The 12,928-nt window shown below is 43.1% G+C and overlaps 1 protein-coding gene across 13 annotated transcripts in view; it reads left to right on the top strand.

Moving 5' to 3' along the window:
* TNIK (TRAF2 and NCK interacting kinase) overlaps nt 1-12,928 on the top strand; it is a 412,179-nt gene that overhangs the window by 234,162 nt on the left and 165,089 nt on the right. For all 13 annotated transcript variants that reach the window (XM_059065360.2, XM_059065365.2, XM_067034013.1 and 10 more), the window contains exon 3: nt 12,184-12,240. In XM_059065360.2, coding sequence (XP_058921343.1) covers nt 12,184-12,240 — 57 coding nt within the window. The remainder of the gene's footprint in view (nt 1-12,183; nt 12,241-12,928) is intronic.

Here is a 12,928-nt window from a genome sequence, read left to right as displayed (position 1 = left end):
GACATTTACCAGAATTCATCATTCATTGAGCACCTATTAAATGTCAAATTCTTTAAAATTGGGGTTTCTCAGTCTTGGCCCGGTTGACAATGGGAGTCCAATAATTCTTTGTTGGGGGTGGGAAATGTCCTGTACATTGTAGAAGGTTACCATCTCTGGCCTCTACCCACTAGATATCGGTAGCAGCACTGAACACTGGTGACCATCAAAAAATGTCTCCAGGCATCCACACGTATCACCTGGGATGGAGCTAAAATTGGCCCTTAAAAGGTGTGAGGTAAAGAGGGTTTTTTTTTTTTTTCTTTTAGTCTAAAGCATAGATAACTATTCAAAATCCCCACCCTCGCCCTCCATCTATATCTATATACACATGCGTGCGCACACACACATATTCTTGCAGAGTTCTTACAGAGGAGGCATTTGGTTGAGAGCACTCATTGCAGCCTTTCTTTCATGGAAATCATTATGGCTCCCGTAAATTGCTCACTAAGTTTCATCTGTCGCCTGCGTTCCTGCTCAGATACAACTAAAGCCTACTGAAATTGATTTTTGTGTCAGCAACAGAGCAGGGATTCGGTAAGAACATGAAAGCTTCCCTCTCATCACTAGTCTTTTTTTCCCCATATTACTTTAGATTTGGTGGGCCCTAATTATATTCCAGTGCTTCTTCTGCTGACACTTCTTTTGTTTTAATTAAAACTTCTGGAAGTTTGAGGACACTGTGGGAGAGGGTTTATGCATCAACAGCCCTGATGAAGAGTCAAATGGGTCCCTATTTGTGTTCCTGGCGCTCCAAGAATGATGTCTGGGAACGCTGTGGTCCTTTGCCTTTGTTTTTCTCTCCACCTCGGTGCGGTCCTTTCTCTTCCCGCACAGCTCTGAGCGTCCAGACCCGCTCTTGCTGCTGCACAGACGTTCTAAGTGACCCAGATGGCGCTGTGGGTGGACTGGTTTCCTATTAAAGCCATAAATTAGGTGAAATGAAATGCAGTACTGTCTTTTTATTATTATTATTTATCTCTGCCCCCGTGCCTGTTGGTGCCTCGTGGTGCAACGCCAACCCCGCCCACTCCCAACCACGTGGTTGTAAATCTGACCCCGGGGGCGGGGGCTGTAATTGACAAAGCTATGCAAGGCCTGGAAGGGAGACCTAATATATCTTATTAATCTGCAGATGGGAGGTGGTATCTACCGGAGGTCCTCAGGGGAAGACAGAGTTGCCTCGTAGAATAGTCCGTAGAGAGGGAGCTATTGATTGTAAATCTAAAAAAGTGAGCGAGCTGCCCTTCCCCAAGAGGTTGGATCTGTCCTGCCTAGGGTTTAGTACTCTTTCAAGAAAAGTGGGGGCAGAGATGGAGAGGAACTGTAGCAGGGCAGCATCTGGGCCTTGCTTCTCTCCTGTCATACCTTTCTCTTCCCCACGTAAACTGTGTGATTCTGAAACACAGAATGCTAAGGTCGCCTCAGGTCTCCAGGATTACTCCACGGCCCGGTGTGGGTGTTCACACTTGGGAAAGAACAAAAGCGAAAACTTCTTGAGCAAAATACTCACATCGGACCAAGTGGCTTCTTCCTCCAATCCCTATATCGCGAGCTTCTTAGGGTCTCTCTTTCTGCCCCTCTTAAGTAGGCATTTCCCCCAGTTCTATCAAGCTTCTCCCAGATTAAGCCGTGATGGGTCACTGGTGTCTCTCTTCTCTGTGGTTGGAGGCAGTTTACAGGGTCCACTAGTCCTAGAAACTTCATGTTTCCCAGTGTGATTTAGCAACTAACTCTTTGTGAGATGCTGTCCTTGACGATGTCGGAGGATTAAACAGACACAAGGCAGAGTGCTCTGAGGAGCTTTCACTTTCGGTTCTAGCGTGTAGAAGCCATGCCTGATGGATTTAAGGTCCAATGGCCTTAGAGGCTAAGGAGGAAAGAGAAATTGGCCTCCATAGCATTCACATGGGTTATTTATTGTAAGCTGTTGAGCACTGTATACATTGTTACATTTAACCTTTTACGGACAGCATCAAGAGCAGCCCATCTTTGTATCTTACGGGGATTCCTGGCGTTTCTACCATACTGTACCCATGTGTTCTAAAACACCTGTGCCTGACTCTCAGATTTCATAGAGCACTAAAATCTCACCCTGCCACCCCAATGAAAAACAAAAATAACTATTGGGAAACAACAGAAAGTTGTTTACTTTTACTTTTAAAAAATTGAGAACATGTGATTAATGGACGTTTTAATGCCCCCAAATCCTAAGAAGCCTGCTTAAGTTGAATACTTGTGGCTTTCTGGAAAACTTTGTCATGAGGTTCTTATTTTTCTCCTTTTACTGAAGTTGGGTAAAGACTACATCCCAGACTGGTGTCCAGGAACCAAGGCTTTTAAATGCCATGCATATCCCCACGTGTCACCTGGACTTGGGGGACAGGGAAGGCTGTCATGCTGGGTGGGAAGAGGTGGAATACTGGGGAGGCCAGGGAGCTGGCTACATGCAAATATTCTATCCCCAGCCTTTGAACCCTCATATCTAGGGGGCTTTATCCTCCCAGAAGTTAATGTACAAACACCACAAATGATTGTGGTAATTCTGTGGCATAAATTAGATGAGAGCCAGTAAGATCTTCTGTCTTGTGCTCATTTGGGGGGTTGAGAGAGGAGGTTATTAGGCAATGTGTTCTTGGCTTAAGGCCATAGCCAAGAGACTGGTTCTGCTACTTTTTTGGGCTCTCATCACCCCACAGCCTGTCTGCTCGTCACTGCTGTCACTTCAGCTGTGTATGCCTTTCCTCGGTACAGGCATCAGGCTCCCTGCCACGGAATCTGCATACATTAACTATTGTCTGCTAAAAATTGTGACTGTTTGATTTTTTTCTTTTAATCATCCATTTTGATTTCTATAAACTGAGCCAAACTGGCAACCATGAAGACAGAAGAATGCTAGTTTCTAACAAAGAAAAATGAGACACAGTCTTTTCTTCCCTGCCCTGTGTCTGTGAGCAAGCCTCAATTCTCAGTTGGCCCAGCCCCGAACAATCTTGAAAACAATCCATTTTCTGCTTCTCAGAGGTGCCAAGCAGAGGAATTCACAGTGAGTGGTGTTGAGATGGAGAGCTGTTGCTTGGGAACTGTCCTGTATCGCTACCTTGCTTCATCTTTGCCACAGTCTGGGAGCAGTGAGGGCTGGATCACAGCTCTGTCTGTGTGGGCAGGAGGATGTTTTAAGCCTCAGATGAATGGCACATGCAGGCCAAGGAAAAAAATAGACGCCCCATTAACCTGGGGAAACTCTAGAAGCAGACACCGTGCCAAGCATATTCTGTGAACATTCTTGTTGCTTGATCATAAGGATTTACAAACTCTTTTCATAAAGTTGTCTTGTCTACCTCTTTGTCTCAAGACATGTTGCACCAAAGAATGGTAGCATTCCTGAAGATGTTCAGATAGATATCTTAACTATGCTTTAATCTTAACTGTGAGTGGAAAATCAGAGTTCATCTTCACTCTCAGAGGGAAAGCTAAGACCAATTTCTAGTTTCTCTGTGATCTCTGCAGAGGGGAAGTAAATTGGCCTCTCTATAGAGTTTAAGGGAACTTCCACTAAAATCATCTTCTAATTTATTTAAGAGTGAAATGATTGTAATCCCTACTTACAGCCCCACCTCATCTGCTCCTGTACACTTTGTGACTGGATAAAAATGTGTGTGTGCGGGGGGAGGGGAATGGAAGAAACTGATGTGGACATATGGATGGTATTGACCAAGAACCTGAATATGACCCTCAAAGTTCACTACTTCATTCAGTCCATTTTTTAGCAAATGTTTATTGAATCCCTGCTGTGTCAAGCACTCTGGAAAACATGGGGGTAAATATATATCCCATTCATCCCCAAGTCTTGTTCATTTGACCTCTTGAATATCTCTGAAGTATCTCTACCTCTCACCTTCTCCATTATTTCCATCCTAGTCCAAGTTGCCATTAGCTCTCAAATGAATTACCAAGCAGCACTGTGTTATTCTTCCATTATCTTTTCTAGTTTCCTCTATTCCCTGTCCTACATCCAAAGTGATTTTTTCAAAATGAAAACTTGATGACCCTACATTCTTTCTTCAAACCCTTCAGTGGCTACCCATTGGTCTTAAGGAAAAGATAGAACTCCTCAGAGTGGCCTGTGAGGCCCTGCATGGACTCACTAGACATGTGCTGTCTACTCCAGCCATACTGGCCTGCCTTCAGTTACTCAAATGCCCAAGCAACTACACCACAGGACTTTTGAACAAGCTGTTCCCTTTATCTGGAATATATTTCCCAATGCTTGACCTAGTTTTTTCTATTCATCCTTTAGGTCAGAGATTTTCTAAAAACTTTCACCCCATAGTAAGAAATATTATTTTACATTAACACTGAGAATACAGATAGGTAGGTACATAGGTAGGAAGATTGAAGGATGATAGTTAAATAGATAGATGAGTCTTTGATTGAGTTCCCTAGGAAACAGATTCTCAGGGAAGAGATGTGTTTGTAGGAAGTGTTTTGGAAGGTACTCTCAGGATCAACACCTATAAGAGAGTGAAGACAGATTTGGGCAGAGGAAGGAGTTGATGGCAGTTTCAAAGCCCCAGGCAGTCCCCCAAAGAAGGAGCTCTGGAGCTGGGATGGCCCTTCAAAGTTTTCCACTTTGACATAAATGATGTAGGCTTTTGTATTCCTACATCAACCAATCATTGAATGTTTGCTGCCTCCGGGTCACAGGTATTACCTTAGGCAAGGAACATGACCTTGGGTCTAACTGCTCTCTTTGACTAAGGTTATTTCCTGAAGAAAGACTCAGAGTAGCCCAGTCCTGAAGGAGGGAGCTGGGGAGCACACCACAGCATCCACTACAGTCAATTCCTTATGATGCTTGGATCCATCTGCTTTGCATAATAAGTTCTGGAAACACTTCCTCTGGGATTCTGGCTGGTCTCTTTTCCAGGCAAAGTTGTGGGAATAAAGCCCCCACCATTACATATTGTCTAATGGTTGTACCTGTAGCTCATCATATTCCTCTTCTGCTACCCATTTTAATCTCCCCCACCTTGTTTAGCATCTTCACTGGTCTATATGGCAATCTTGTTGGGGTGATGCACATAGTTATTCCGGAGAAGTCCAAGCTCCTTCTCAACACGCCTTTCTCAGGCTTGACTGCTGCTGTTGTCCATTTACCAAAAAAAAAAAAAAAAAAAAAAAAAAAAAAATGGGTAGAATATAAAAAGACTCTTATCTTCTGCAGCCTGAGGGTAGAAAAAGCTGAGGACCAGATCCAGGAATTAATTATTAGGGTAAAGCAAAAGTTGAATCCTCAATTCAAGCCTGATTGGGAAGGAATGAGCTCTGAAACTTGGAATGGAGACGTTCAAGTTGATGCACTTAAAAGCTTGAAACCTCTCACCCCTGGAATCCTCTGCATCTACAGAAGTGATGTTCCTGTCCTTTTTTTTTTCTTTTGGCTATGCCGTGAGGCATGCAGGATCTTAGTTCCCCGACCAGGGATTGAACCTTTGCCCCCTGCATTGGGAGCACAGAGTCTTAACCACTGGACCACCAGGGAAGTCCCGATGTACCCATCTTGATTGAAGATACTGCACAGACCTTGGAACTTAACCTGATCTCCCTTATGATTTTCACACGTTGCCTTTAGCTGATCAATCACTGTAGCTTTCCACTGTCTTTCGCTAGTAGTCTCAGCAAAAGCCATCTGATTCTACTTTTTTAAACTACTGTTTCCTCAGGACATCGCAAAAGTCTGAAATATTGGACTCACCAGTATGTTCCCTGGCACCTATATCCTATTTCAGTTCCCCACTGGTGAATGTGTTGACAGTGACACTGCTACAGCATGCCAGGGGCTATCAGTGAGCCACCTGCCACCAGTGATGGGAGTCTTATTGACAGCTACTCTGAAAGCCTGTCTCCTCAGGCCATTCCTGGTACCAATTGTCTTAGATGGAGTTTCCCCAAGAACAGTTCCTGAGATGATTTATATGTAGGAATTTTACAGGGGAGTGTAGGATCTACACCTGTGAAGAAAGTATCATTGTGTAGAGGAAGAAGTTTAACTGTACTACAGTCTCAACAAAGACCTCACCCATCCCAAGGAGAGGTCAGGAGCTAAGCGGGCTCTTCAGAATTGCCCAACTCTAAGACTAAAAGCCTTTTTTTTTTTTTTTTTGCGGTACGCGGGCCTCTCACTGTTGCGGCCTCTCCCGTTGCGGTGCACAGGCTCCGGACGCGCAGGCTCAGCGGCCATGGCTCACGGGCCCAGCCACTCCACGGCATGTGGGATCTTCCCGGACCGGGGCACGAACCCGTGTCGCCTGCATCGGCAGGCGGACTCTCAACCACTGCGCCACCAGGGCAGCCCTTCATGGTTCTTATGGTGCACATTTTGAAAATCAAAGTATTGGATTATGATCAGTAGGTTAGTGTAGGATGCTGTGAAAACACACAGGTAAGGGCATTTGCTTGCAATCAGGAAATTGAAGAACTCTTCCTCAATAAAGGTGAGATCAAATCTAAGCTAAGCATGAAGAGCTAGAAACACTCTACCTGTGTGAGTCCTTGGATAAGGAGGAATGGAGACGGTGGGTGGAGTGTGCATTTTCCACAACCCTGATTTGCTCGTGTGCTTCACTGGAAACAAATGTATTTCGGTGACCTAGAAATGAAAGGACTCTCTCTTCCAGGCTTGCCTCAAGCTAGCAGTTCTAAAGCCATCTTGCTGTTCCTTAGAAAATAATAGCAATAGCAGAGCCCAGGCTTGCATGGCTATTTCAGGCAAAACCATTGTTTTTCTCTTGTACTTATTTTAGGGAGTAGGTAAAGGGGCAACATAGTCCCTTGGTATCTGTGGTGGGGTGGGGGTCAGGGCTGGGTATTGGTTCCATGACCCCACTTGGATACCAAAATCTGTGGATGCTCAAGTCCTTTATATAAAATAGCATAGTATTTGCATATAACCTATACACATTCTCCCATATGGTTTAAATCATCTCTAGATTACTTATAATACCTAATACAATGTAAATGCTATGTAAATAGTTGCTGGCATGCAAAAGTTTTGCTTTATGGAACTTTCCAGAATTTTTTTCCTGAGTATTTTCTGTCTGAGTTGGGTTGAATGTATGAATGTGGAACCTGTGGATACAGAAGGCTAAAGGTACTATAATCCTTGAAAGTACTATAATCCTCAAACGTGAGGTAGAAGGAAAAAAAGAAGGGGAGCAGAGTGTGTGTGTAAATCTGTCTAAGCACTGGAATGGAGTGCGCCCACCTGTTGTCCAACCCCAGTTCATGTGCCTGATGCACAGTGAGACCAAACAGATCAAAATGTCAAGAGTTTGGAGCAGAGAAGGGTTTATTGCAGGGGCCCAACAAGGAGAATGGGTGGTTCATGTTCAAAAGGCCCAAACTCCCTGAAGGCTTTTAGGGAGGTGTTTTTAAAGACAGTGTTAGAGGAGAGGGTCATAGGATATGTGACCAGTTTGTGGACCTTCTTTTGATGAGTTCCTGGTGAGGTTACAGGGTGGTGTTTCTGAAACTTAACCTTCTGGTTCCAACCAGTCTGGGGTCTGCATGCTTGTGGTCAGCATGTAGTCACCATCCTCCACTTGGGTGGGGGTCTTAGTTTCCAGAGAACAACTCAAAGGTATGCATCAGATTGTTATCTATCCCCCTTTGGGAGGAACTAGGTGTCCCATGGCTCTATTGTCCTAATCATTAACTTCTTGACCCTGCTCCTTGGAACTCAGGGAAGGCCTGGGAGGAAAAAGCCTTTTTCTACAAACAAGAAACGGGAGACACGAAGGGGCTTTTGTACCCAGGAGGGCCCCACAGGGTCCTGCTTAGTTTCAGTCCCCTCTTTTCTTTGATACGCCTCAGTCTTGAGGGGAACAGGTGTAGAACTAGAAAGGGAGTAAAGTTTTGGATAGAGAGCTTAATCATAAACTCAGCAGAGGAACTCTGGTTTAGCGACACTCAACTTCATGCCAGCTGAGTGACCCCACAGCCTCTGCTTTCCCTGATTTGATTTGATGGGTTTTTTTCTTCCTTTCTTTCAGAGGGCCTTTTTATGCTTGAAGTCATGATTGAGGCTTTGGGTCCCACTGGAATACCAATTTTGTTTTTCTAGATTTAGTCTGTTATTTTTGTTATTGTTGGTTATTTCAGTAGAAAAAAATCTTACTTCATTCTTTTATTAAGAAATGACTCAGCAATTGCAATCTGATGGGATATTTTTCCATAATTTTCGTGGATAAGAAATTTTAACTCTTTGTCTCCTTTAAAGTTTCTTTTCCCCCAGAATATCATTTTTACTCCTTGGCTGACTATGTAGTTTAGATCCAAACTAGGGTCTATGATTATATTTTTAATTTCTCTTTAAGTGGAAATAAGTTAAAATTAGGAGTAGTACTGAATTTTCAGCTCAAAATTCTCTTGTAATAATAACATCCTCCCCATTGCCCTCAAATAAAAAAGAAAATTAAATCCTACATGAAACAGAGACGAATGGTTCATGTTTAATTCAAGTTAAGTGAAGTATGAAAAGGTTTGTTTAAAAAAATTGTTTAAATTTCAGTGATAAGAATTTCTAATTCATGGGCGATTGGGATTGACATGTATACACTGATGTGTATAAAATTGATGACTAATAAGAACCTGCTATATAAAAATATAAATAAAATTAAATTAAAAAAGAATTTCTAATTCACGAGCTGGAGGTAGAACTGGAACAGGTGAGAAAGTGTCCTGGGTTTAGGTCCCCATTAGATGTGAGATATTGGCCCCATCTCTAAAAGAAGGATTAGATTAGGCACCTTAGGGGCTATTCCTACTCAATTTATTTGTGACTTTATGGAGTTGTCTCTTTAAATACTGTCTGAATAATGATGTGCCTCAGGTTTCTAGTGATCTTTAGGTCAGCTGATTCCTAGCCATTCCCTCAAAGTCTGCCTTCATCTGGATCCTAATTTGGTTTGGCATTCTCTAGTGACGGAAAAGGCAACTCACACTGGGCAGCCTCCTTTGTGGCTCCCCCATCAAAGGCTGACAGCTCAGCAGCCTTCCTGTTCCAGAGCACAGGACGCCTTTGCTTGGGACTGAGCTGAGGCTTCTAATTGTTCCACCTCCAGGATCTCATTTAAGCCCAAACTGCCACCCGAAAGGTGTATTATTCAGTCATCTGTCAGACCCATTGAGAATGGTTATTTCAGCTTGGAAGGGAAATTTAAAATGGAGGAGAAGTAGGTTGTTTTCTTTTCTAGTGTTACGTTATAAGCAGTTGCTAAAACAAAAACAAAAACAACCCTGTGTCTTAAGTTCAAAAATGTCACAGCTATTTAATTTATTTATTTCAAACCAAGAGCTGCTCAATGCCCAATGCCATTTTCATTTGAAATGTAAAGTGGATTGTATCCTGTCCACTCCCTCCCTGGCTGCTGATGGAAAGAACTAGGTGTTGACATGTCCTTGTAACAAATTATTCGCTCGAAGAAGATTCCCTGTCACATAAGGAGTTAAAAATAGAGTGTAACATTTCTCAAACTGTGTTGGCTGAGGTGACTTCAGGAGCTCCCTGGGGCAGTTAGGAGGCTGCTCAAAACCCTGCTTGAACAAGGAGGTTGGATGCCTTTCAAGATTTTTGGTAGGGAAAGGTTCTTCTGCAAATGGAACCAGAGGGGAAGCACAGGAGAGAGGGAAGGAGACCAGCGAGGGGCGGGATTAATGGTCCTTTGGGCTCAGTGCTGTAGTAGAAACATGGAATGTTCATTACTAGCACAGAGGCCAGGGGTGAATCTACAAATTGAGTGAGCTTACTGGGAAGTTGGGAGTGAAGGGCATTCCAGGCCAAGAAAACACACCATCAGGGAGACAAGAAACAATGCAATACATTTAGAGAACGCAGTTTAGTGTCGGGGACCACAGCGTAAGAGCAGGTGGGAGCCCACCAAGGTCGCGTGGCAGACGGGGTCAGTTCTTAGAGGTCCCCGCAAGACATACCCAGGTGTTCCCCTTTCCTGGCTGCATGGCACCCACCATTAAAAGAATTTCAAGGTGAATCAGCTGTGTGACACCAGCCAGACCCTCTGTATTTGTCTGCAGTCCCCACACTCCTTTAGTGCTTTAGTAGAGAAATACCCGTTGTTGAAGGTATGATTTGTGGCCCTTACTTTAAAGACTTTATATTCTCAAAGAGAAGCTAATGACTCCTTTGTTAAGGTCACCATTACAGCATCGGAGACTTACTGGGACCTGGACAACCCTGGCGGTCATTCAGTGTCTTATCAACAGAGGGTGCTGTTGCTACTTCACCTTTGTGGGAGATTGACCCAGGCTCTGCAGGAAGTTAGTATTGCTGGCCCCTGGGCACTAAGTGGCAGTAATACTACTCTCCCCACTCAGTCATTGTGAAAACTAAATTTCCAACTAATTTTCTAAATTTCCTTGCGGTGGAAAGGGGGGGGGTGTTAACAGTGACACCTACTCCCCCCCGACCTCCGACCACTGACCTCCGACCTGACCTCCGACCTCCCCACATTTTGCAGATGAGGAAACCAGGGTCCAGATGGGTTACATAACTTGCTCCCAGTGAACCAGCTGGTCATGGGCAGAACTAGGCGTCTGGCATTCCGATCCAGGGCTCTTGGTGTGGTAATGCTTCAGCCCCCTCCCTCAATTTCTTGAAAATTGAAGTACGCCTGTGACCCTGTTAGGTTGCTGATTTAATGTCTTCTTCTTTGTGCTCTTTTCTGAGTGAGGAGGAAAGGGAGGGAGCAGAATGGAGGTTGAAAGGTGAAGGAAGCACTATCAGAATCAGGTAGATCCATACACAAAGCTGAGATATATGAGAAGAAAGGGGGCAGGCGGCACCAAAGCTATCTCCTCCAGCTTCAAGTGGACATGACTCCACTACCTGCTGTTGTTCATCCATAAACATGCCACCCCATCTACGGGCTAGGCACCCACTATTCCAGGCACTGTAAATACAGTAATGAGACACAGTCCCTTCCTTCATGAAACATATAACTTAAGAGGGAAGACAACACTTAAAATTAATCACAAGACAGGACTATAAATAATTATAGCCAGCATCTGCTGACAGCTATTCTGTCCCAGCACTTTATATACATTATCTCATTCAATTCTCCTTACAATACTATGAGTTGGGTACTATCATTATTTCCATTTTTCAGACGCGGAAACTGAGGCCTAGAAGGTTAAGGGATTTGCCTAAGGTCATGCGGCTGGGATTTGAATCCAGCTGATCTTGGAAGGTATATTATACTGCATAATAGCAATGGTAGGTAAAATGTATTGTAGGAGCCACATAGAAAATGCATTTAGAAGTAATGGATATTGACCATCTTTGCTACTGTCTGAGAGTCAGATGTAGACTTTATGTTTCTCAAGGAGCAAGTGCAGAGAAAGCTCCTCTTTGGGATTGCCCCCTCACCACACCCTGCTCTCTTCCAGTTCCTTGTGGTTGATGCTTCACTGTGGTTGCAAAGACCAGGGATACCTACTCTGGGGAAGCAGTTCCTTATGCTCAATACTGTCTCTTTGATCACAAATTTGGATTGATGGCTATCTGTTTTGTTTTAGGCCCCCTTTTAAGATGAAGATAAATTAATAGTCTGAAGTGAAGAGTAGCAGAATCATATCCATTTGAGACTGTTACAAGATATTTTAATAATCAAGGAAACTAAAGTTTCTGCACATACCAAGTGTTTTCCAACCGAGGAGATGCTTATGTCTCCTCCACCCAGATCTAGCTCCCCTTCCATGTAAATCCTCCTCTCACTCAACCCCTTATCTAACACCTTGAAGAGGAGGTAAAGCCAAATTATTCCACATTGTCTCTTATATTTAACTTGACAACCACTGTGAAAACAAACCCAACAGACAAAGTGATGGAGATGTTTTACGAAATATACATTAAATAGAGATTGATCTTCAAAGCATTTAAGATTTGTGTGTGTGTGTGTGTGTGTGTGTGTGTGTGTGTGTGTGTGTGTCTGTCTGTCTGTCTGTCTGTCTGTCTTCCCCATTGGTACTCTGTAAGATTGATCTACATAATTGTTCTTTATAGTTGAAATCTAATGCTAATGTTGCTCATCAGAACTGAATTATTTAAAAAAATTTTTTTTCCAGGGTCGTCATGTCAAAACGGGCCAGCTTGCAGCCATCAAAGTTATGGATGTCACAGGGGTAATGTATCATTATCTTGCCGTCTCAAAGTTATATATTTGTAATAGAGAATTTAGTGATAGAGAAAAATCATTTTTTGGAAGTAGAATTTTTTTAGACATCCAAGACCTTTCCCCACTTGGGCTTAACATAAAAATTAAGAGTATTCAGCAGCTGACCGCGATGACCATGGGTAAATCACTCTAATTAAATTAGATACCTACACACTGCCTTACGTAGTCAGAGTGAAGAACATGTGTGCCAATGATTTACATAAACACAGCCAAGGACATTTGCAGATGAAGACAGAACAAGGATTTGAAGGTATTAACAGAATAATACTGAGATTACACAGAAGAGGTGGGTCTTAACAGTTTTCCCCAAAGTCCACCTAACACTGGAGTAGACAAGAGTTTGGATAACTCTAAAATCCTAGTAGGATGTGTAACATGAATATTTTCCTCCCCAAAATGTTATAGACCAAATAATCACAATAAGTACAAATACTTATTATTATAGAGCAACACTGAAACAAAATTTCTGCCTGGATGATCAAAAGCAATCTAAGGAATAGACTTTATTTTACATACAATCTTATGCTTTCAATCCTTTTTGCTAGGTCTATTTAAAATATTTTAATGCCTTTTCTAGAGTACAGAGCAAAAATCAGACTTGAAAGGACTTATTGGAAATCAAAAGCATGTTAATG

The sequence above is a fragment of the Kogia breviceps genome, chromosome 5 (genome assembly GCF_026419965.1).
Source record: "Kogia breviceps isolate mKogBre1 chromosome 5, mKogBre1 haplotype 1, whole genome shotgun sequence".
NCBI lineage: Eukaryota > Metazoa > Chordata > Mammalia > Artiodactyla > Physeteridae > Kogia > Kogia breviceps.
Note: the sequence above shows the minus strand (reverse complement) of the source record. Positions and strands in the feature narration are given on the sequence as shown.